Source organism: Ixodes scapularis, unplaced genomic scaffold (assembly GCF_016920785.2).
Source record: "Ixodes scapularis isolate PalLabHiFi unplaced genomic scaffold, ASM1692078v2 PGA_scaffold4__175_contigs__length_147842914, whole genome shotgun sequence".
Classification (NCBI taxonomy): Eukaryota; Metazoa; Arthropoda; class Arachnida; order Ixodida; family Ixodidae; genus Ixodes; species Ixodes scapularis.
In genome coordinates, this window is record NW_024609879.1 from 75,073,678 (window position 1) to 75,096,369 (window position 22,692).

General features: G+C 42.7%; 1 protein-coding gene and 1 pseudogene across 1 annotated transcript; one reads left to right on the plus strand and one right to left on the minus strand.

Moving 5' to 3' along the window:
- Positions 1-4,314: 4,314 nt before the first annotated feature.
- LOC120839934 (omega-amidase NIT2-like) lies at positions 4,315-5,208 on the plus strand. The gene has a single exon (XM_040210334.1). It carries the CDS (start codon positions 4,315-4,317, stop codon positions 5,206-5,208), a length of 894 nt encoding a protein of 297 aa, XP_040066268.1.
- A 6,556-nt stretch (positions 5,209-11,764) lies between these two features.
- LOC115332617 lies at positions 11,765-22,257 on the minus strand (annotated as a pseudogene).
- Positions 22,258-22,692: the final 435 nt, after the last annotated feature.

The following is a 22,692-nucleotide window of genomic DNA, read 5'->3' on the forward strand; positions in this document are numbered from 1 at the left end:
TTCCATTTTTGAGTCTTCTTTCTTTTATATTCTTGAGGCGACGCCACCGCGTTATTTCTTCCTCCTGCTTATATGTTGCTGTGTATATTGTTTTTTTTTTTTTTTTTTTCTTTTTTTGCCCGACGTGTAAACAATCGCGTATCCTTGCTTTGTATGGATTAGTTTTTACTCCCTTTCCTTCGCTTCGGCGCTTACTACCCCCGGTTCGTCTGCGCTAGGCCCGGGCATTTCGAGGGCCGTCTGCAACTTTGCTGTTGTTGTTGTTGTTTTCTTCCACTGTCGTCTGCGATAACCTCCTATTTTCGCCTTCGATTGAGTTTCTAATCCAAAATCGTCATACGTGCTTTTTGATATTTATTAAATATATTAAGAACTGTAAGCTCGTTACCCATTTTTATTCGAATTTTATTTGTGTACTCCGGCCGGCACGTCTGCTACGGGTCATCGCTTGTTGATCAACCGGCCGCATTCAAGAACAAGTGTGTGCGATGTGGTGCCTACCATTGCAAGAACAAGTTTGCGCGATGTGGTGGAAAATCTTCTGCTTCCTAGGTCAACCTATGGACACCTACGTCAACAAGTACTTAAATGCACTTTTAAACTGCTTCGTCAAGCGAGCGAACGAACAACCCGCCAAGGTCACTGGAAAAAGAAATTCGAAAGCAAAAAAGGTTACTCACTGCTAGCACATATAGAAGATTGCTGCTTTCGACCAAAACATTTCTGCGACTCTTTTTTACCGGGCAGTGTGAGCTGCACTACGTTATTTATTTCCCCTGTTTTGTTTTTAGTTCGTACGTATACGCCGCGAAAGCAAATAAAGAAATGTACAACAAGCAGCTGAAAAAAAAAAAATAAAGGGTCGCTTTCTTCTTTTTTCATTAGTTTCGTCCGTTGCTTCCGCTTTGTTTGTCGTGAACTCGACACCGGTGGCGACCACCAGCTATTCATTTGCTGCTTTCCATTTTTCTTTCTTTTTTTTTATAAGCGCCGCAACGATCGTCGTCGTTGAAATAGTTTTTTGTTAGCTTCTTTGTTTTATTCGCCGTTGTTCGCTTCTCTTTCCCGTTTCTTCTTATTTTCGTCGGGAATGGCGACACCATTTTTTCTGCAAAGTTCGGTAAGTGTTTGCACGTTTATTTTTATCTTTACTTTTTGTTTTGTTTTTATGCTCCAGCAGCTCGTGCGCCTGCTCTGGTAATATTAACATGTCGTTTTTGCATGTTTCAATGATTACGACGTAGTTCGAGTAGCTAAACGCCTTTTTTTTCCGCTTCTCAGACGCGTTTCAAACGCGTGTGATCCCCTGAGAGGCGTTTGAGACCGCTAAATAAACTGCTCTATCTTTGTTTATGCGCGCGTTGTTATTCGATTGTCGTTGCGGTTGCGATCAGTGGATTCCGCTTTGCAAGCGAACTGACCGTAATAAATTGTTCCTGCTGTTAGGGTGACGATACGGGGCTTGTAAAGCTTGAGGACGTCGCGCAGCCTATACTTTTCCATTGCGACGACTGCTTCCGTAGACTCCGAGTCCGCTAGAGGCGCCACTGTCACGTTCGCCGCCGCTCCTATGTGTTTGCGGAGGAGTTTCCAGTATTGGCGAAGCTATATCGTATTTGCTTCTCATTTCTTGCCGCTATGGCCTTCTGGCGCGGAGGCTCTTAGGAACTCAGCATCGCCTTCAGCTTGTCTTCCGTCAGTTGATGTTCGGCGATGCAAGTCAAAAACATCCAGAACCCGGGACAGGCACCTCCGACCAGCTTCAGGAAGCGGGCATGCCACCCTGGTGTTCGGTAAGACGGCGTTCGATAAAACGGCGTCCGATGAAACGGTGTCGATGAAACGGTTTCGATGAAACGGCGTTCGATAAAACGACGTTTGATATGACGGGATTCGATGAAAAGGCTTCGATGAAACGGCGTTCGACGAAATGGCGTTCTATGAAATGTCCGGTCCCACTGATCAAGCTTGGGAGCACGAAATGTGTGGAGCTTGCGTGATACTTAAGATATGATTCGCTATGCTTGGTTACGGGCAGCTTCGGGTAGTTTCGCATGCGTTGCACACCCAACACGCAATTGTGTTTCCAGCTACATCAATACATTCTTGGCAAGTTCTTTTTTTTTTCTTTTTTTGGAGCCAATAGGCAGCGTTTGCAGTAAGAAGGACTTTTGCAATTCCTAACGCCGTTGTCACAAAAATAAATAAAAGCTTTCTTTCGTGTGTTTATCCATTACGGGGAGCATATCTCTAGTCACGGCAAGTGCTTTACGTTAAATAAAGTTCTTTCTGTTCAAAAGCAAAGTCTCACTTTATAAAGCATGATGATGCGAGACTAGTTTCCATCTCAAATACTCTAATCAAGATATTGTATTTGAGTTATTTTTGGTGGTTATTTGTTATCTTGCAAATGCATTTAATCTAGGGTATTTCCCACTCTAAATTAATCACATTTTTTAGTATCTTTTATTCAATACCTCAAATACATTTTTCAATCTGAGAAAACATTTGTCCCGGGAATGTTTTACGGGTGTACCAGAACAGAGCGCAAAGTCAATGTGATTTCAAACTTGAAACGGAAACGACCGAACATTAACAAGAAACAAGCGAAAACCAAAGATGCGGAAACAAATGCCTACAAAAGAATAACTGGAAGGAAATAAAGAGAGGACACCAAAAATATATTTATTGATATATATGAATATATCTTTTTTTTTTTATGTTTAAACCCCGCGAAGGGGAGCATGTCAGTTACTTTCAGGACTCTCTGTGCGAACCGTGATAGCCCGACCCTTTCATAAGAACTGAGATTGTGACGCCAAGGAAGGAAACAAGCAACGGGAAGGATGAGCTTTCAAAATGCAAACAAAAAGCACTTTCAAACTTATACGCCTTCTGAACGGGCGCCAGGAGCTTAGTATATATGGGAAAAAGAATAAAATATTCCACCACCGCGAGAAACACAGTTTAGGCTTCTCGATGTTTCCTTCTATCTTTAAAAAAAAAAAAAAAATTAGTGCAGGAAGACTCGACACGTGCCATGCCCACGGAATACTTGCCTGAGCCCTCCTTGTTATTAAATGCATTGTATGCGTATACAAATTTATTTGACGTGAACTCCGGGTACAGCGACTACAGCGTTAAACCCGGTTTAGTGCGCCTATTAAGGAACAACCAGAAAATGGGATTTTAAGCGATGTGACTAAGTAAAATTACCTCTTTTGCCTCATTTGTTTTAAAAATATCACCTCGTAACATGCACCAGTGATCCCAGAACTTTTTGTACAGCGGCCAACAATGGTTTCTTTACTTTTGTTGCTTGCAAATAAAGCATTCTAGGGTGACTGAAGTGGAAACAAATTACGCAATGCAGAAATATCTTGAAACGTACTTGTACTGCATTTTCTAATTATTTGTAAGATATGTTGCCGCGAAAGTGCTTGGGTAGTACTTTAAATACTATATGAAGCCGGTATGTAGTAAATTTCTTAAATACGTTTGTCGCGTATCTTGGTCAACAAAACAAATATCGCCGCTTCCTACATCAGTTGACTACAAATATCTTGAGTAACTCCTTGACAGCAAACTACACGGTGTATTTTCCATAACCTATAATTAAAAACAAAATGTACTCACTCCTTACAGAAGCTCCAAAATATTTACGCGTGGTCCGCTATTCGTGTGTATATGCTTAATTTAAAAAAAAATACTTTAAATAAAAATGAAGGCGCGTTATGCTACCTGGGGCATGATGTAAAGAGTTAATCGTCCCGATGAGTAAAAAAAAATAGATAAAATTTTGTAATTAACTTCTTTTCAATTTGAAAAAAAAAACATGTTTCCATTTATACTGTTGAGCATCATCGAAAACCACTCATGCAGTCACTTTTAGAATAGCTTGAAGCACGTGGGAAGCACGTATGTGCGCCGCAGTTACTACTCGTGGAACAGGCGCAAGGCTGGTGGTTCGAAAACACCGACGACAATCTGGTCATTCGCCTTTTCAGACCTTGCTCTTGTTTATTCTACCCCGGCGGAGGTTCGGCATGTCTACCGCTGTTGGGGCGGGTCTACTATGCCTAAAGTATGACGCTTTGCGCAGGCCTGTTCCCTCTGAGTGCATCGTTGCTGTCACGTGGTTGCAAACGTTAATAAAAAGCTATGACCGCCCTGCGCCTTGGATATAAAAGGCCCCGCTCACACCCGTAACTCGCACCAGCTGAAGCACATCTGCCAGCATACCGTTTTTGTTGTTTCGCGCTCCATTTTTCGAAACCGTGCAGCCAAGGGAATATTCGCTCCGATTCCCGCATCATGGCTATTAACAAGTTTCGCCTTGCCCTGCTACAACTTGCGGTGACCCCCAATATTTCTAAAAACCTCGAAAGAGCCAGTGAGAGAATCAGAGAGGCGGCGTCTGCGGGAGCGAAGATGGTCTGCCTTCCAGAATGCTTCAACTTCCCGTACGAGCCGAAGTACATCGCCAAGTACGCCGAGCCGATTCCCGGGAAGACCAGCGAGATGCTGTCACGCTGGGCCAGCGACAACCAGGTCTACCTCATTGGCGGAACATTGTCGGAGAGGGAGGGTGACAAACTCTACACCACTTGCTTGGCCTACGGACCGGACGGTTCACTGCTGGCCAAACACCGCAAGGTACACCTCTACGCGACCCACGTCCCCAGCAAATTCACCTTCAGCGAGGCGGGCTTCTTAACACCGGGCGACAGAGTGACGACCTTCGATACACCGTTCTGCAGAGTGGGCGTCGCCGTATGCTACGACATCGCGTTCCCGTCCTTTGCCGAGCTGTACGAGCGGCTCGGCTGCAAGTTGCTGCTGTATCCCGGAGCGTTCAACATGTACAACGGTCCGCTGTACTGGGAGCTTTTGTCGAGGGCCAGGGCGGCCGACAACCAGCTCTACGTGGCGTCCGTGTCGCCCTCGAGGGACAAAGCGGCCTACTACGTCCTCTGGGGACACAGCTTGCTTGTAGATCCCACTGGCAAGGTGGTCCGGTCGGCTGGGGCTGGTGAAGAGATCGTGCTTGCCGATGTCGATATAAAGTATCTGGATTCGGTAAGGGACCAGATGTCCCGCACCAAACATAGGAGGAACGACCTGTACAAAGTAGTCGTCGCCAGCGACAAGGATGCTAACATCCAGGCTTCCGACAGACTGCGATCTGCGATGTCGACGGCGCAGTAACATCTGCCACCTATTCTGAGGGTTGAATTCTGGTGCAATGTAGGTCGGGTTTTAGGTGTTTCGGCATAAAATATTTTGTTTACGTGTGTTACTTTTTTTGCATTATCTGTAGGCTTGTGAAATTTATCTAGTTCCCAACGTTGTAGTTATTGCAGCTTAATCAACGTGCTTTGTTTTTTTTTTCTCTCTATATATTTTTCTAACTAATGCCACAGTTGTATTACCCAAGAAATGATATTTGGTGAAGCAATATTTCAGTTTTATCGAATGCCAAAATCGCCTGTGCCTCCCCCCCCCCCCCCCCCCCAATCGCTCCTTAGAATCGTACTACAACATGATTGTTCAGCCTTTGTAACTTCACCTGACCTTAGAGGGATTGTCTAGTCGAAACCGGAAATACTTGAATTTTTGCGCCCGTTACGTCGATGGTGCCTTCATATACACCAACTCATGTTTACAAACAAACCGAAGCTCCCTTAGCGGACGCCACGAACGCCGCGCATGCGCGATGGAGTGTGGGCAAGAAACTCGCCGTCGCCCCTAAGCAAACCATTGAAATGCGATGTTGTCGGCGTCGGTGTGTGTCCCCCTGCCCCTTTTCGCGTTCGAAATGTTGATTCTACGTGTCCCTGGCAATGTGACTACTTGAGCGGCCTCAGCGAAATCACCGAGGCTCGTTACACCGCAAAACTTCGCGTGAATAATGTGACATGTGGCGATTCATTCCGCATGGACGCCGCAGTATGTACGCTAAAGCCTGATTCGCATGATGAGATTTTGCTCGCAGTTTTCACTCGCGACGTCGCCCTGCAAAAGTGTGAACCGTAGCTGAGATGGTCGACGCTGATGCTAAGAATCTCAAGCAGAACCGGACCAAGTGAGTCAGGCATAACAAGTCGGTGATGGCCGCTGGTAACAATGATAAACATCTCCTTGTATCTACTGTTTACATCGAGCCTGCTTGCCAACCTTCAAACTTAAGTCTTTTGAGGCCCGGCACAAGTACCGGGCCTACGTTTGGTCTACGGGCCGGTGTCGTCTAAAAGAGCAGACGAAAAGCAGAAACATTTGAAAGAGCAGACGACAGTTCGAACGAGCACGTGGCCGTTTGAACTTGAAGACGCACTGAGCGTAGTTTGCAGTTTGTCCGTACAACTCGACTGTTTTCGGGCATTCATGTTGGAACAAAACAAATAAATCTGATGACCACAAGTATCCGTGAATTCGACCCAAAGTGCTTCCCGCCCGAGCAATCGTGGTCCGACGGCGTCTGGTTCTCTTTTCTCACGACACATATCCACGTTCTGGGACGAACCGAGCACATGAAAACTGACCTTCGAACCTTTCTCTACACTTTTGGTACAGCCCCAGTCGCGGCGTTTTGACGAGAAGGCAGGTTTTTGTCTGATTCCTTTCAAAACAACGCTGGAATACACATCTCACATGGGGACTTCCCCCCACAGCCCCAGACCGGAAGTGCGCCCCTACGCGCCACCACCTCGCCGCGACGTAATAGAGATCAGTTCGTGTCAACGTTACTAAGCCACTCATTTGGGAAACTCGCCGTTGAAATCTGGGCCACTGGCGTCCACCGAGACAGAGCTAAATACGACAACAGCGCCACTCTTTATCATTTTTCTGCACTGTGGTTACCATGAGCTTTTAGAAAGCATGTTTTCGCTTAAAAACAAACGGAAAAGACTCTTTTTGTATGAAATTTATTTGAGTTTAGTACAAAATGAAGGGCGCGTGATGTTTTAAAAATTTTTAGTTTGCAAGGTTTTGCGGCACAATTAATATTGTTTTTATACAAACATGCCTCAGCAGTGCTTTCAGATAGCGCGTCCCAACCTAGGTGCATTTTAACTTCTGTGGTAAGGCGCGGCGCGTCCGCTGGGGAGACGGGCGTGGCACCCCCTATAACCTCTTCCACAGTATCTGTTTCGGCGCCAAAATGGCCGATTAAAGCCAAAATAGAAGTAGCGTGCGGTTCCTCACCTGGCCGCTGCGGGAAAAGTGGTGGCGTTGTGTTCGTTATTAGCTCGGTGCTCAACGACAAATTGGGGCCACCTTTTAAAGCAGTTTTATGGAAGTTTCCCAACAGAGTGGTTTAATAACGTTGGTTCGTGTATAGACGGACGTCATTTTTATATTAATATATGCTCTCCCCTTATTAATTAAGCCTTTCAAGAACGTAAGTACGAAACTGCAGCCAAAATTTCGCCAGTGTCAATGCACAATAAACTTTTTTAAGGGTTTTTTTTTGTGTCTATAACTCGCACCCCTACACCCTCGCAAAACGGTGTGTTGGACACTTGAGCACCCTTTTGATGTTTATTTTTGTCACCATTACACCCTTGCACCCCCAGAAACGTGAATATGGGTGTAAGAGTGCACATGCACATCACAAGCACCGCATGCAAGCACCGAGAAAAACACTCAGATTGACTTGGCTGTATACAGTCAGGTTAGTCTGGTTTTTTCTCAGTGCACATGGGCTGCTTGTGATGTGCATGGGTTGTAATAGCCAAGTTAATCTGAGTATATGTACATACGTTTAGAGACATTCTATAACATCCAATGTCTGCAATGTCTGGCCGTATATGATGTTTATATTACTTGTAATGTTTACAGTGCCAAAATTAAAAATGTTTGTGCTGCTGAAAACGTTCGAAAAAACTTCATATACTCTTGCTTAACTAAGTGATTGCCTCATGCATGCATCCACTAATCAATAAAGACAAAATTGTACATGAAAGTTGAATACTCTTTTCATTTGTGCGTCTTGCAGATACAATCTTTCAGAATTTTAAAACTCCCAGCGTCAAGTGTTTGTTGCCCACTACGCCTATATATATATATATATATATATATACTGGGTGTTTTTTTTTAAGCTTAACAGATTTGTTTTAAAAAAGCCGTGAAAGTTACTCTTATGCCGCTTGTGGAAGTGAGTTATATGGCCAGGGGGACATATTACAGGGGACTAATAGTAACGATCAGTCGTCTAATTAATTAAAATTCGTTAAATAACTTTTTAATTACTGAAAATAGACATATGGTTCCAATTAGAAACTTGCTCAGCGTCATCGAAAACCACTAAATAAGTAATTTTCAGAAAGACTTTCGGCGCGTGAAAAGCGTAGTATTGTACTAAAGTTATTACTCGTGGTGCAGGTACAAGGCTGGGGCTAGATAAGAGACGGAAAAATCGCGCGGGCGCCTTATCGCAACCTGTAGCTTCGTACCTGCTCCACGAGTGGTAACTTTAGTGCACTTCTACGCTTCTCATGCGTTCAGAGTCTTTCTGAAAATTACTGATCTAGGGCCGGTTGCACCAACGTCGCTTAGCGCAAAGCGGAGCTTAGCCGGGAACTTAAGCTTAGTTTCGGTTTCGTTCGGTTGCACCAAACTCGCTTATCGCGAAACCTAGCACTAAGCTACGCTTAACTTAAGCGCTCAACATTGGGCGCTTTGCTTCTGGTTGTTTCTTAATCCTGGATTAAAAACATGGCGGCTGGTTTGTCACGGTCGACGCGGTGGACGAAATTGGTTGTGCAAAGTGTTTTAGGCTACATCAGCGTGAAAGTCTCGACAAAATGACTCTCGATTGTGACAAGGATGCAAAATATTGTCGCGTGAAGTGTTTATCGACCCCTGTTTTCACGTTGGCTCTCCACTTTCAGGGCGTGTTAGCCCTAACCGAGAAGCGTACGGAGCTGTGGGGCTCACGTCTGTATTCCCGTTGGTTCTTCTGTCAACGAGCTTATTCGTATGTATTTACTAATTTTCGCATAGCTGTAACGTATTGTTATTCACCACCTTGTTTATTTACACTTGCAGCGCGTATCCTTCAATCTGATCAGCGCGTTGAATAGTAGCAGTACATGATCTCGGCGATCAGCTGATTGTCGACACCTCTGCCGTTTGCATTAGATTGCGGCGCTTTTAAGTAATAAAACAGCGAAAATTCAAATTCTTTCGTTTTCTGAATTTGGAGATAATCTTCAGTGAATTTTCCTTATCTCGCGAGTAGAATCTTGGCTTCAGAAAACTGTATCGTTCCATAACTGTAACTTTTTTGGTGATCGCATTTTTTTTATATACTTTGCTTTATATCTTTCATTCGTTTCCCGAGCACGATATACTGTTGTTTCCGAGTTGTGCTCTGTGATGGTATTTTCCCTTTACTTTTGTCGTTTGTTGTCATTGTGACGATGGTTGAGACTATATACCGGACCACGTTTTCAATAAAATTCAGTTGAAAGTTGCGCCTTGTTGTGTTCTCCGTAACTTTTTTGGTGATCGCGATTTTTTAGGAATATTTTTCTTTATATCTTTCATTCGTGGCGACGACAAATCGTAACGACTACTATGTTAGATTCGTTCATTGCTGTATCGGGGCAGGCTGGGGCAGGTGATGCGAAAAGACGACCGTACTAGTGGGAGTTTTTTTTTTTTTTTTTCTGAACTCGACAGTGTGAAACTGAAGTCCGTTTGAGGCTGCAGCGGATGTTCAACGACGGTACAGTGCAGTTCTGTCACCTTGCTGATAGCAACGAGTACCGTCGATGCAAGGTCTCGTGACCTGACCTCTCGACGACTTCTATTCGACGATTTCCGGGCATTTTCGCAGCTGCCGTGGCGAGTTCGTCACTGTTTTCAACTTCATCGCTCTCAGGCTTGACTTGGTTTTAGTAGTCATCTTACCTGCCTACTTATATCCATGATGTTTTGTCTTCAGCGATGTAGTGAGTAGAGTGTCCTTCTCGCGTTCGGTGAGTTTTGGGGCCCCCGATGGCTCCTTCGCCTCAAAATGTGAGCACGAAAACTACTACCACTGTCAAAATATCCTGTTATCAACCGATATTAAACACACAATCACAGATGTAAAGAGCATTCGTGTTTCTTTGAAGCTTTGACTTCTGTTATCGAAAGTTAAACGAAAAAATGATTGAATTTGGAGACCTTTAATTTGTTACTCACCGAAGAAATACAGCGAAAAGCAGACGCCGACGACAACTACTACGGCAGTTTTTCTTTTTTTTTTTGTTTGTTTACATCACGTGATTCCTGTCCGCCAATCGTATTCGTCGCTCTGAGCGTTCCCTAGTTTGCTCTGTTGGTCCCTAGATTCCCTACGCAAATCCAACGTTTAGCTAGGGGCGCGTCTGTAAAGCCGGCTTAACCTTGGTGCAACCGGAATTTAAACCCGTGCTTACCTAAGCTCGGTCTAGGGCGCTAAGCCGGCTTAGGAAAGTGCCGCTTTGGGTTAAGGTAAGCGGCGTTGGTGCAACCGGCCCTTAGCGGTTTTCGATGACGCTAAGCAAGTTTATAATTGGAACTATACGTCTATTTTTGTTAATTAAAAAGTTAATTAACGAATTTTTAGTTAATTAGTCGACTGATTGTTACGATTAGCCCTTTATAATATGTCCCCCTGGCCGTATAACCCACTTCCACAAGCGGCATAAGTGTAAATTTCACGGCTTTTTTAAAAAAAAAATCTGTTAAGCTTAAAAAAAAACACCCTATATATATATATATATATATATATATATATATATATATATATATATATATATATATATATATATATATATATATATATAGCTTCCTCGGTGTATACAAGAACGAGCTCATTCAATATCCATGCTCCTTAGAGAGCATGGTGTGCGCACTCACGCTACAGCGACAATACAGTGGGGATGGTTTTAATGCGTACAGATGTAAAAAGGATGATCAGTATACGAGTAACATCTTCACTTGATGTGTGTCGGGCTCAACGGACATCATATCGCATCATAACCAATAATCTGTAGTCTAATTAACTTAAGTCTGTTGGGTTTAATTTAACCATTTTATGCGTTTTGTTTCCATTGCAGCGTTGAGAGAAATTAAAATTAGAGACTAACCCAATTTTAAGGATTTGAATGAATGGAAAGTGCTTTGGAATATGAAGAGATCAGTTTCCGCGTTTTTGACACGCGATTCCGAAACTATAAACGAAAACGCCAGAGGTCCTCTACGATTGTTCCAAAAAGTGTGACACACACGGTCCTGGTACCCTGTCACTCTCTCGGCAGTGTGTCATTGGCATATCCACATAAGATGCGATGCCCAGCTAGATACGAAGAAACCGAAACGACTATGTCACACCTCTGTAGGCATCATTGTGGACAGAGCTTTTTTACTGTGTATTTACTTTTTGGAATCGGGCGACAAAAACGAAAAAAAACCCGGATCTATTAATATATAAAAACTCTTACCTTAGAAAAAGCATAAGGTTCTAGCTTGAACCATATGCTTATTTTCACTTTATAGAAAGTTAATTAGTAATTTGTAATTAAGTACCAGACTAATTAGCAATTATCGCGCATTTTCTGACGTCTGCCACCAAGAATAATGCTGTACCGAAAAAATTACATTTTTGCCTTGATTACGATAATTTTAGGAATTTTTGTGAGTCTTCGCTGAAACACCCGCTATATTAACCGGTCACCCAATCTTTAAAGAAAGATCTGTTCAAATAAAAATCAAACATCCTGAAACAGACTTAGGCAGTGAACGACGTCTTGTGTTTCGCAATAAAGCGTTGGGCGACGCTCCTGGGCCTTGAAATCAAAACCCCTAAGAATAGGTGTTCCAAAACGCAACAAATATTAAACGCTTTTCTGCTGTACCTTAAATCAAACATCCAGTAGGCTGCCATGACTGCTGTAGTCCCTTCCACTGCATCTATGACGCGTAGCAGTCGTCTTTTCTGGATGTAGAGGAAAAGCGCTTCGGCCTGTTTTAAACTCGGGCCCGAAAATACGATGCAAGGGGTAAGTGGCATCTCTGCCTCCTAAAAAGAAATAGGTCACAGCAGTATAGATAATACAGTTCGCAGTCACATGATGTACACCTCTATTTCTATTTATAAAGGCAACATGTTCTAGCTGACTGAAGTTCTTTTGCGATGTGATCAGCATAAGCCGGAGCAGTCGGCCACATAATGGAGCTCGACTAACACTCAATACTTAGATATCAGCTTTATCTTCTGTTGAGATAAGTGAATAACTGCTGTTTTCGATCATAGGTATGCTTGTTGAAAAATGATTTCAGTTGAAATATGATAAAGTATCTATGCTAAAATCACAAGTATTAAAAATATTCGTATTTTAAAATATTATTTTGGTTCTCAGTAAATTACTGTCAGACATCTGATTTCCTGTTAGAAATATTTCATTTTAAACCTATAAGTTTTCTTGTTTTTTTTCTGCCAAACCTTGTGAGATATTCTTGAGGAGATAAAAATGGCCTTTGCATGGGGTGCCTCCAGACCTAACAATGTCATCAAAGGGGATTTTCATTAGTTACACCACAACCAAACAACTTTAGAGTGTGATGTTTTTTTTTATGTGATCATGGGAGGTCTAGGAAACTGGAACCTGCAGGGGGACCTTATACATAATTATAAGTTTCTTCTAAGGACCGAAGTATATTAACACTTATATATCATTTTGTGCAACGCAAACAATGTTTTACAATGACAGCTTTCAAATAAAAACTTACCAAAGGCAAAAAAATCATGTGAGTTGCCCTAGGTTGCTTAAGTACTCTTGCCAGGAGTTCCAGGACACGCATGGCCTGAACGTCTGCGACAGAAACGCATAACAAAACTGAGCCGTACGTTACTTGTGCTAAATTGAAAACAAACAGATTGCACGTCTTTACTAAAAACACGATAATGAAGGAGGGCAAGGTTTTAAAAAGCCCATAGCATGCAGGTGAAACCGAGGCATTCATGATAATGTAACAGTGCATTTTTTAATGAATGGCTTTAAAAATAAGATTTCTTTTCTTCAAACCTTCCTGAAGACAGTCGCAGGCGTGGCATCCAGCTGGTGTCTCATGAGTGCAAGCGCATCCAAGGTGTGAGTGAAGGTGACTTAGACAGGCATCTATTTACATATACCTGCTCCCATGTGCAGATATGGTGGTGACTACGTGCCTTGCTTGCAACTATTTATAAGGTTCTTAGCTTTGAGTAATGTACATAGGGTTGAGAAAGCTACAAATTCTTACATCTGCTCTAAAAGATAAACTAATGTGTTAGACGTAGACAGATAGTGCTGTCCTTCAGAAAAGACAATCTGTAAAACACTGAGCGACTGTCCATTTAACATTCGGTGATTTTCATTCAAAAACAGGTGGATATACACTTGTTAGTACATGACATGGCGGGCTTTAACCACTTTGCAGCGACGCGCTCGGAAAAGCTGATGGCACGGAGAAGCGTTTCATATACCAAAGGTGGGCTCAGAAGCCTGGGTTGAACTTTAATACGTCCTTTGCTTAGCTTCGAAACGTTTCAGATGCTGCGGGCGGGCGCTTATTGTGAAGTGAATGCATGCTTGGTACTCCATGGTACGTTTAAGATCCAAGGACTTAAGAAGCTGACTTCGATACTATACATTTTTGTAAGCAAAATATACCTTCCAGGTAAGCTTCGTTTAAATATTTATGCGCTGGATAAATCATTGTGCCAAAATATGTAATATGCGTAAATAAAGGGAACTGTTCTTTCTGTCCTCCAAGTTTCTTTTTTTTATTTTATTTTTTAACTGGAGTAATTACATTCAAACTCAGCTTGAACCATTCGAGAAATTTGTGTGTAGTAGCACCTGTGATGTAGCTCAATGCACATTACTCGCATACTGTCATAAAACATTGCTTGGTCTTACTTATATTGAAACAGCAGTGAAAATAACTGGATGCGTTTAAAGCAGAACAACCAGCATGTCAAATGACTTTAAAACAAGAGGTATTTTCATTCAAAACTGCCCCTTCGAATAAATTTAAGTCATGAATCCAGAAAAGCATTTCCCGTGACAGAAATATCTTACACTAATCGCAAATATTTAAGCAGCTGCCACACAACACTCCTATTTTACGGAGGAAAAAAAACTGCTTAGCACTCAACATTTGTATCTAAGGGAACGGTTAGTCCGCAATGCACATTGAAAAAGTGATATTAAATGTAACATTTTTACCCGTAGCACTGCTGTATTTTGTGTAACTATTCACATGAAATCAATGACATATTTATTTAAACGATTAATATGTAAATTAAGCTGCACCCATTTAAGTTACACAGTAATTTACACTGTACAAGCTAACAGTGAAAGAGACAACATTTTAAAATAAGTGCACAAAAAAGAGATGAGAAAAACAACGTGTGTTGAAAATAGTACCCCTGCAAATCGTATGTTTTACTGAAACACACATCTATTAACCTTAAGAGCAAAGAAATCCAATAGAGAAGGCATATCGTTTTTACACCAACCTGAACATCCGCGCATTTCCAAACATACAAGGCAACATATACCATCCTTCTGTTGGTATATGTTAGGCTCAAAGCGGTATAGTATTGCTTTGAGCAGATCATATACATATGCCATTTATTTCTAGTATACACGAAAAATCACTTACGTTTTTTGCGTCTTGCACCGGTTGCTGGCTGGTCAGCTTCCAGTAAAGGCTTCAGATCTTCTTTTGTAGCCCCTAGGTCTCCACTTAGAGCAAGTTCCACAACCTTATTGAACGCCGCCTCGACCGCTTCATTCCCATCTTTCTTCAAAAGTTGCTTGAAATCCTCAAGGAACTGAAACATTGTGGACGTTTTACAGAAAACACATGCATTTGTAAGAACAGTTAAATTCTTAATGTTTTCTTTCACGTCATTATTAAATGCGTTTTATTAGACTACTAACGAATTTGAAGCATTTTGTCACGTTGTATAACTACGGTAGAATCCTTTACTTTGTGCCCTCATTTTTTTACAAATGTGATGACAGACATAACCATGACCACAAACCTATGTGTATAAACGTTGGAATTCGAAAACTAGACTGGAGACATGAATGCACCTTCAATTTACGCAAGTTATTGGCTTCGTGAATATTTTGGCAATATGGAACTTGCAAGCGTTAAAGGTAGCACTGCATTGCCAAAGTAGATTTTAATAGATATAGTGCAGCTCCGAAACGTAAAAATGAACGGAAAATGGTCAACCTTGGTTCAGGCTATAGTTAATTTCGGTGATATTAAAGGCAGAAACGTCATAACTAACATGGTGGGTGACTGAACAAATTATGCAAAACATTAATTCTGATGAGTAATTTCGTTGTATGCCAGAAACCGTTAAGCGACAACTTGTGCTTACATTAACCTAAAAAAAGTTTGCTGAAACACTCTCTGCCCCTGTCTTAATGTTTTCACAAATGTGTTACGAGCAAAACATTAGGACGCTAACCAGATGGTGATGGTTAAACATAATTTAGGACAAAACTGAGAGACTCAAGAAAAAAGGACGACACAACACACAGCCTTTGAGTATTGTCGTCCTTGATTTTTTTTTTTCAGTCTTGGGATTAAATTTTACATCACGTTTTGTTTGTTAAATTGTTTCAGTGAAAAAAAAAATGCTTGGTTTTCAGAATACAAGTTTGTAAAATTACAGCTTCTTAGAAAAAAGGACAGCTCTGTATAAGCTGGTTCATGTAAGTAAAGCCCTTCTACAAACTGGGTACCCAGAAGAAACTACTCACCCATTCAATGCCCCTGAGATAGGAATACTTGTCTATAGCTCCAGCAATTGATAACTTGCACAAGTCTTTGACCCTTGCGGAATGCGTCAACTCGAGCCTGCAGCACATTTGTTGTCTGTCGGGCTTTGGTTTGGTCCGCTCTGTGACTAACCAGGCCTCATGCTGTGTGAGACTGTATTCGTGTTCTCCGCTGGGAGCCAAGCCTTCGGACTGCATATGGATTCAACAAGGACAATTATTGTAATTTTATTTAAAAAAAAAAAAACATGTGGCGTTACACTGAGTTCTGAATCACCAACCAGTGTTGCGCCAACTTTGCCCCGCTGCAACTCCATTGATGTCGTGTCGACAGCCGCCCTTCGTTGTTTCCCGCTGCTGCCAAACTTTAGTCGGTTTGCGCACACACGGTCAGTCTCCAGTTTCCGTCTCTCATTTTTGAACTTTTGGCGGATGAGCATGACTTATGAATCCTGGAGTATTGAGATTTATTTATTTATTCAAATTGTCTGAATGCCTTCCGGCAATAAATAATCTATACCCTTTTCAATGCAGGTAATACTGTAATGAAAAATGGAAACTCAGAAAGTGCCGAATAACAAATTATGTTTTATTTTCATTGTGAAGTTTAATTCCATTAACATTGACAATGACTCATTGCAGCAGCTATTACATTTTTTCTGCTTTTTTAAAATTCAAATAACATTTGCGTATAATAAATAATAAAAAAAATTCGCAAAAAGCAGTCACCATTCTAATTAAAACTACAAGACCTCATGCTCGTTAGTCAGCCATTTGAGCTTTGTTTTTCTTTCTGCGGAACGTAGATGGCCGTTACGCTTTAGAACTTGTTTTATGTGCATGTTAACTAAAATCGATTTCTGCTACACTATTTTTCATGTCACTCAAGCAAAAATAAACCAAATATGTTCTTATCATACGAAGCTCATTACGCATATCTGGAAAATAAAATTGCCCTCTCGGCTTTATGAGGTGAATGGTGGTTCTCAGGTGCCAGCATTTCCACGTCATGGCAAAAACCAAGCCAGAAATGTTATTACATTATGATACTCACATGCCCACTTCCGCAGGTGTCGGCAAGCTCATGATGGTGCTGTACAAGTGCTGTGCCCACCTTCCGATAAAACTGCTTAGATAAGTACCTGCAAAAACAAGCTGCTATCTGTGTCATGCTAAATTTTAAAATCATTTAAATTAAAAATTTCAGAGACACAGTAGGCCCATACACACAGGTCAGCATGCATTCTCACAGTGTAAGTCGTGTCATCTCCTGAAAAAGGACGTCCACAATTCTTGTTCCGGCGTAGGATCCGAGCGGGTTGTTTCCGGTCACAGCATCGTGAAGGATGCCCAAGTCAGGAAGAGTAAAATCTCTGCCGTCGTCATCTTCGGAACAAAACAGAGTAAACATCTGCATGATCAGTACGGCTTAAAGATTTTCATGCTACAGACTTCTCGTCTCAATGATACCAAAGCACATGGCACTGCGATTGCCTGAGTGATTTTATTATTGGCTTTGAATGTTACCCCATACCAGTGCTCATCTTAGCAGTCTATAATTAACATGATGCTGGCTGATATGTCTTCAGTACTCTACACGGTCAAAATAATGTACTTTTCTGGCGGACATTTTTAGTAAAAATTAATTATCCCATAATGCGGCTCAGATATCAAAGTGAAGTTTTCCTACTTTATTGGATCAACCAAGTAGCAGAAGGTGTCATGTAACAATGCTGAGGTTTCAGTACCTGATAGCATTGCTGAAGTTATGCACAGAACTGTTGTCTGGAGCTTCCATCTCCTTCGTTGCGAAGTACATGCAACCACCTTCAAGCAAGAAAATAATTGCATCAAGCACTGCATGGCAGGATAAAAATATGAAAGTTTTCACCTGAGCAGAATCAAAGTAAACATGCTTATTTTTTTTATAAGGTGCTACTTTGGCAGCCAAAAAAAAAAACGAATAACCTCTAAAGACACAATAGCCTAAGCTAGTGCCTCTAGTATGCAGAAAAAGCGCCAAGCGAAGAGAAAAAGGAAGAGGTCTTGATGTTAAGTGAAATTTGGTCTGAAGGCTGGCCAGACAGATTGGCCGCAGGCAAATCCTCGGCGGACAAGCAAAGAACAAACAAGGTCAACAAAAGTCACGCCTGACATCTTGCATTTAGCCGTGGTCATTTATAGAACCCAACACACTGTAAAAAAGGGTATAGTCTTACACCCATTTTGATATGCTACACTCCAAAATTTCAGTTCGAGGTAGAGCGCACTGACGTCGGACTGACTGAACCACTCTTTGCGAGGATGTTTGATAACGGTGCGATAGAACTTATCAAACAGCTAAAGTACCTAGAAAAGACTAGAAAAAAGAAACACCTAAGTTTTGCGATGCGATAAAAAACGATTTCTTTTAAGGTCAGTAAGACGCACATTAGCTATTTGATTAAGTTGTGCCACTCGGTTATCAAGCTGCTCTGAAAGATGGTACCGTCGGTGCAACGTCAGTGTGCTGTGCGTCGAGCACTGGTCTTGGAGTGTAGTATATGTGATGAATGGAGCAAGACCACCCTTGTTTTCAAATTGCGGCCTTCCAGGCATTGTTGTTTGGTTAGCCACAAAAGAACAATGCCGCGGTCAATGACTTTAAACTTTTGTATCTAATGGAGCGTGACCAATACAGGCATCAAAACAAACAGCCGGGAGCAATAGTACGCAAGCGAGCTCGTTAGGAAATATATGCGAAACCCTGAGACACAGATAAATAAAAGAACGGTCAACAAGTCAATAAAATAACGGACAACACGACAAAACATCTGCATTTTGAGTCGAGTTTTCTATTTATGATTATTTTTCTTGTGTCTCAGTTTTTTACGACGAAACCACCAACGTTTAGAAGGCAATGGCAAGTGGTAAAACTGCTCGACAACGGGGATCTACGGCCTATCTTCCTAAACATGATAATGTATAATAATCGCATATGATTTGCTCTACTCAAATATGTGGTAGGTATTTTTTCCAGTAATTGTCAAGTAAATACAAATCTTGCTGATAATCAAGATTTGCTTGAAAAACACATAAACACAAGACAATCAGATTCCAGATGAACATATTTTTTTCAATTGCTGTCTTAACTGTGGCTGATATCAATGTGCACATATGCATATGCTCCGTTCTACCTTACGATGGACCGCTGCAAAGGCTTACAAGTCATAGAAGTCAATCCGATTCCGTGTGTGTGCCACGTGACATTCGGGAGGGGCCAAGCAACGTGCAGGAGGCGTAATCACATAATATATTCCAAACGCTTGATGCGCTGTAGCCTGTAATAGCTTGTAGCGTTTTCTGCGGTACATCGTAAGGTGAAAGGGGATTCTTTATAGTTTTGTCACGGAGTGTGCTGTCTATTTTCGAACAGCACAGCAAGGCATTACATGGTGAGACAACAAACCTCTTTTGTGATCCCAGCACCAGATGGCGGCTTCACGACACAAACAACAGACATGTCACAAATTGGATATTCCTCAAGAAGGTCAACGTACTCATTGAAGTCTTGTCGAATAATTGTGCTGAAATTAACGTCGGCACATTAATGCAAGCAAAATAAAAAAATTACACTACATACACTTGTGAGAGTCATGATTAATGCCGGCAGTGATAGAAATATTTAAAAAAAACATATCAAATTTTGTTTCCTACATTTACTCCGCGCTAAGATTGTCCTTTTCCCAGTATCGTGAATTATGGAAGATGCGCAGCGGCTCGCCTGCATTTTTACAGTTTTTTCGTTAATATTTCTTACCCTCTCCAGAAATTGACGAGAATGTTAGCAAATCTGAACGGGCGTTTAAGTTTCTTGAAAGCCAAAATCGCTGTAGGAAATTTTTCATAAACAGCCCATCGCAACGCAATCCATAGAACGCGCGTAATACCGTCCTATGGGCAGTTTTGTCTTTAGTAAAACGGTACCCAACTCTGATTAACTCTAGCAGTTGAAACCAAAGCAGAACGAAGCCAGTAAATTCATGCAGCCTCCAAATTTTTTAGCCATATCGCATGAACGCCGACCGGCGTGTAGGTCAGCGCCTTATCGCGGGGTAAGAGAGCAGGTCAGCGAGACTACGCGCCTGTGGCTGAAGGCACAGGCCTAGACTCGCTGACTTGCTGTTTCACGCCGTGATAAGGCGCTGATCTACCGGCAAGGCGGCGTTCGTGCGATGTTGTTAAGGAATCTGGAGGCAGTACATTAATCGGTAAGGGAGAACCGACATTAAACGACTGATAATGATTTAATAAGAAAGATGACGCGCAACATCGTGCTTTTCGGGGTTTTAATATCCATCATATCAATATAAGAGAGAGAGAGAGAGCAATAAGAAATAGGGTTAGACGTCCGGCTGGCTGGTGAAAGATCGTGACAGTGGTCTAAGCCGAAAGGGGATTTCGGAGTCGAAGACGGCGTCTAGGACGACCTCTAGGGCGATCTCGAGGACGACCTCTGGAACGACCTCTAGAACGACGTCTAGAACATATGACAACTTCTAGGGTGATTTCAGAGATGTCCTTTATGACTAACTCATGGACGACGTCAAGGACGACCTTTAGGACGACCTCTAGAGTAATCCCAAAGACGACCTCTAGGACGACCTCATAGAGTGGGATGACCTCAAGGACGAGCTCTGGGACGACTTTTAGGATGAATTTAAAGGCGCTCACAGGAAAAACTTCTCGGACGATGTCTAGAACGACCTCTAAGGTGATCTCAAAGACGACCTTAAGAATAACGTCTTGGACGACTTAGAAGACGAGCCCTAGGACGACGTCAGCATACACTCGGTGTTTCCGCATACGCGCGGCGCATAGCGCGCCACCGATACGCATGCGCACGGCGTGTATACGCTCTCCTCCTTGGAGGAAGGAAAATCGCTTCTTTGCCTCAGGGTATGTGAGGTTTTCTTTGATCTTTAGCGTTGGGATTTTCTTTTCCTCCTGAAACTTTGGGAAGGCTCGAGTGTAGGTGGGGTGGGCACCAGAGCAGTTGACACACTTGAGAAGTGTACCCTCGCATGTGTCAGCTGAATGGTCTGTAGCTTCGCAGTTTGCACATGTCGTTTTCCCATCACAGGTAACAGAGCTGTGCCCAAATCGTTGGCATTTGAAACATCGTCTCGGGTTTGGTATGTAGGGGCGCACCTTGCAGGCGAAGATAACCTGCCTTGATGTTCTCGGGCAGCACAGTGGAAGCAAAAGTAAGAACTAAGTGCTTCGATGGTCTCTCCTGTCCGTCTCTGCGTATGAAGTTGCGTCGCACGGCGACCACACCCTGTCCGGTAAGGCTTTCCAAGATCTCCTCTTCGCTAGACTCCAGCAGGTCGTCCTCTGAGATGACGACCTGGCAGCTGTTCAAGATGCGATGTGGGGTGACCGATACTTTGTAGTCCGAGATCTTCTTTAAGTCTAAAAGAACAACACTTTGCACTCCGCTTTCCACCTCAACGAGCAAGTCGCCAGATGCTAGTTTCTTTGCTTTTAAGTTTTTACCAATTAGGTTTTCTAAAGTCTTTGAAATAAGAAATGGTGAAAGTTTGGCAAGTGGTTTTCCATTTTCTGAGTGCATTACCAGAAAGCGGCTGAAGCTAGTCTGGGCAGCAGCAAATGTCTCTTTGCTAAATACTTCGCTCCGGACCGTTTTCAGGGTACGATCGCGGGAGGTTTTTTGCTTGGAACCCATATGATGGGCAGAAACTTCGGCATCCGTAGCGCACCACCCACCGCGGAGTCCAACAAGAAAGGGGTAACATCTCATAACAGGTCTGGCTTGTCTGAGTATGTTACAATACCAGTGCTACTAGGAAGCTATAACCAAGTGTGGATCAAGAGAGAGTTCTGTCACCACCCAAGGTTAGCCTTTGCCGCAAAAGAAGGTGAAAACGAAGAATAGGAGAAAGGAGGAAAGAGAAAGAAAAGAGGGGATAGTACAAGAAATGGCGACTGACTCAATCATCCTGGTCCGGCCAAGCCAGGACACCCGTCTACGGGAAGCGGGGGCCGAAGTGGTGTATTGCCCCACCCGGGGGGCCCTGAAGGGTCCATACCTACCCTGGGTTCGACTCAACCACCAGGTTGCCCTTTTCCCCGGACATGCGAAAGCCACGCACAGCCAGACGTGGACGGGCAAACCCGCATGACTCGGGGTCCGTGGAGACGCCACTCTCCAAACACCTGCTTTCACAGGTGCCCCCTGCGGGGTGGGTGAAGTAGCTAAAGAATGCCATCGCATTAATAAATAAAATATATTACCTGAAACCGGTCGTTCTTGAAATCGATCTCGGTTGATAAGAGGCTGCAGGCTCGGGCTGATGTCTTCACGCCACGCAGGTTTGGCTCGTCGAACCGTAATTTTCTTTTTGTTCCGCAACTGGTCACCATTAGCAAACATGTTGCAGGGGAAGTCGTGGTTAGGGCTGCCATGGCAAGCTTGAGCAAAGTGCCAGCGCTAGCAGCATACAGGACCTGATAACGCCTACAAACATGCACGACGGGCAGGTGGCTTGAAGTTCAGCGGTCCGACCCCCACGAGCGTAACAAACTACGGCACAGTGAGACAAAACCCGGCAAGTTCGGCGAACATAGAGGTGACCACAATGACAGAAAATACCTGGGAGAGTATGCGGTAACTACGCAGTACAGCACGCAGTAGATGCATTGGATCGGCTTGGATTTGGTATTGTAAACGTTAGAAACCGAAGTGCACTGGCACGAAAAAAAAAGATTAATAGGAATTTTTTATTATCAAAATATTAGCGTACAACAAATAATAATTAAATTAATAGCTAAAATAATAATTCTGGTTTTTAGTTTTTTTTTTTATTTT

What these genes read in the sequence shown, in the direction of transcription:
- LOC120839934 (XM_040210334.1), top strand. Translation starts at nt 4,315, where the DNA reads ATGGCTATTAACAAGTTTCGCCTTGCCCTGCTACAACTTGCGGTGACC.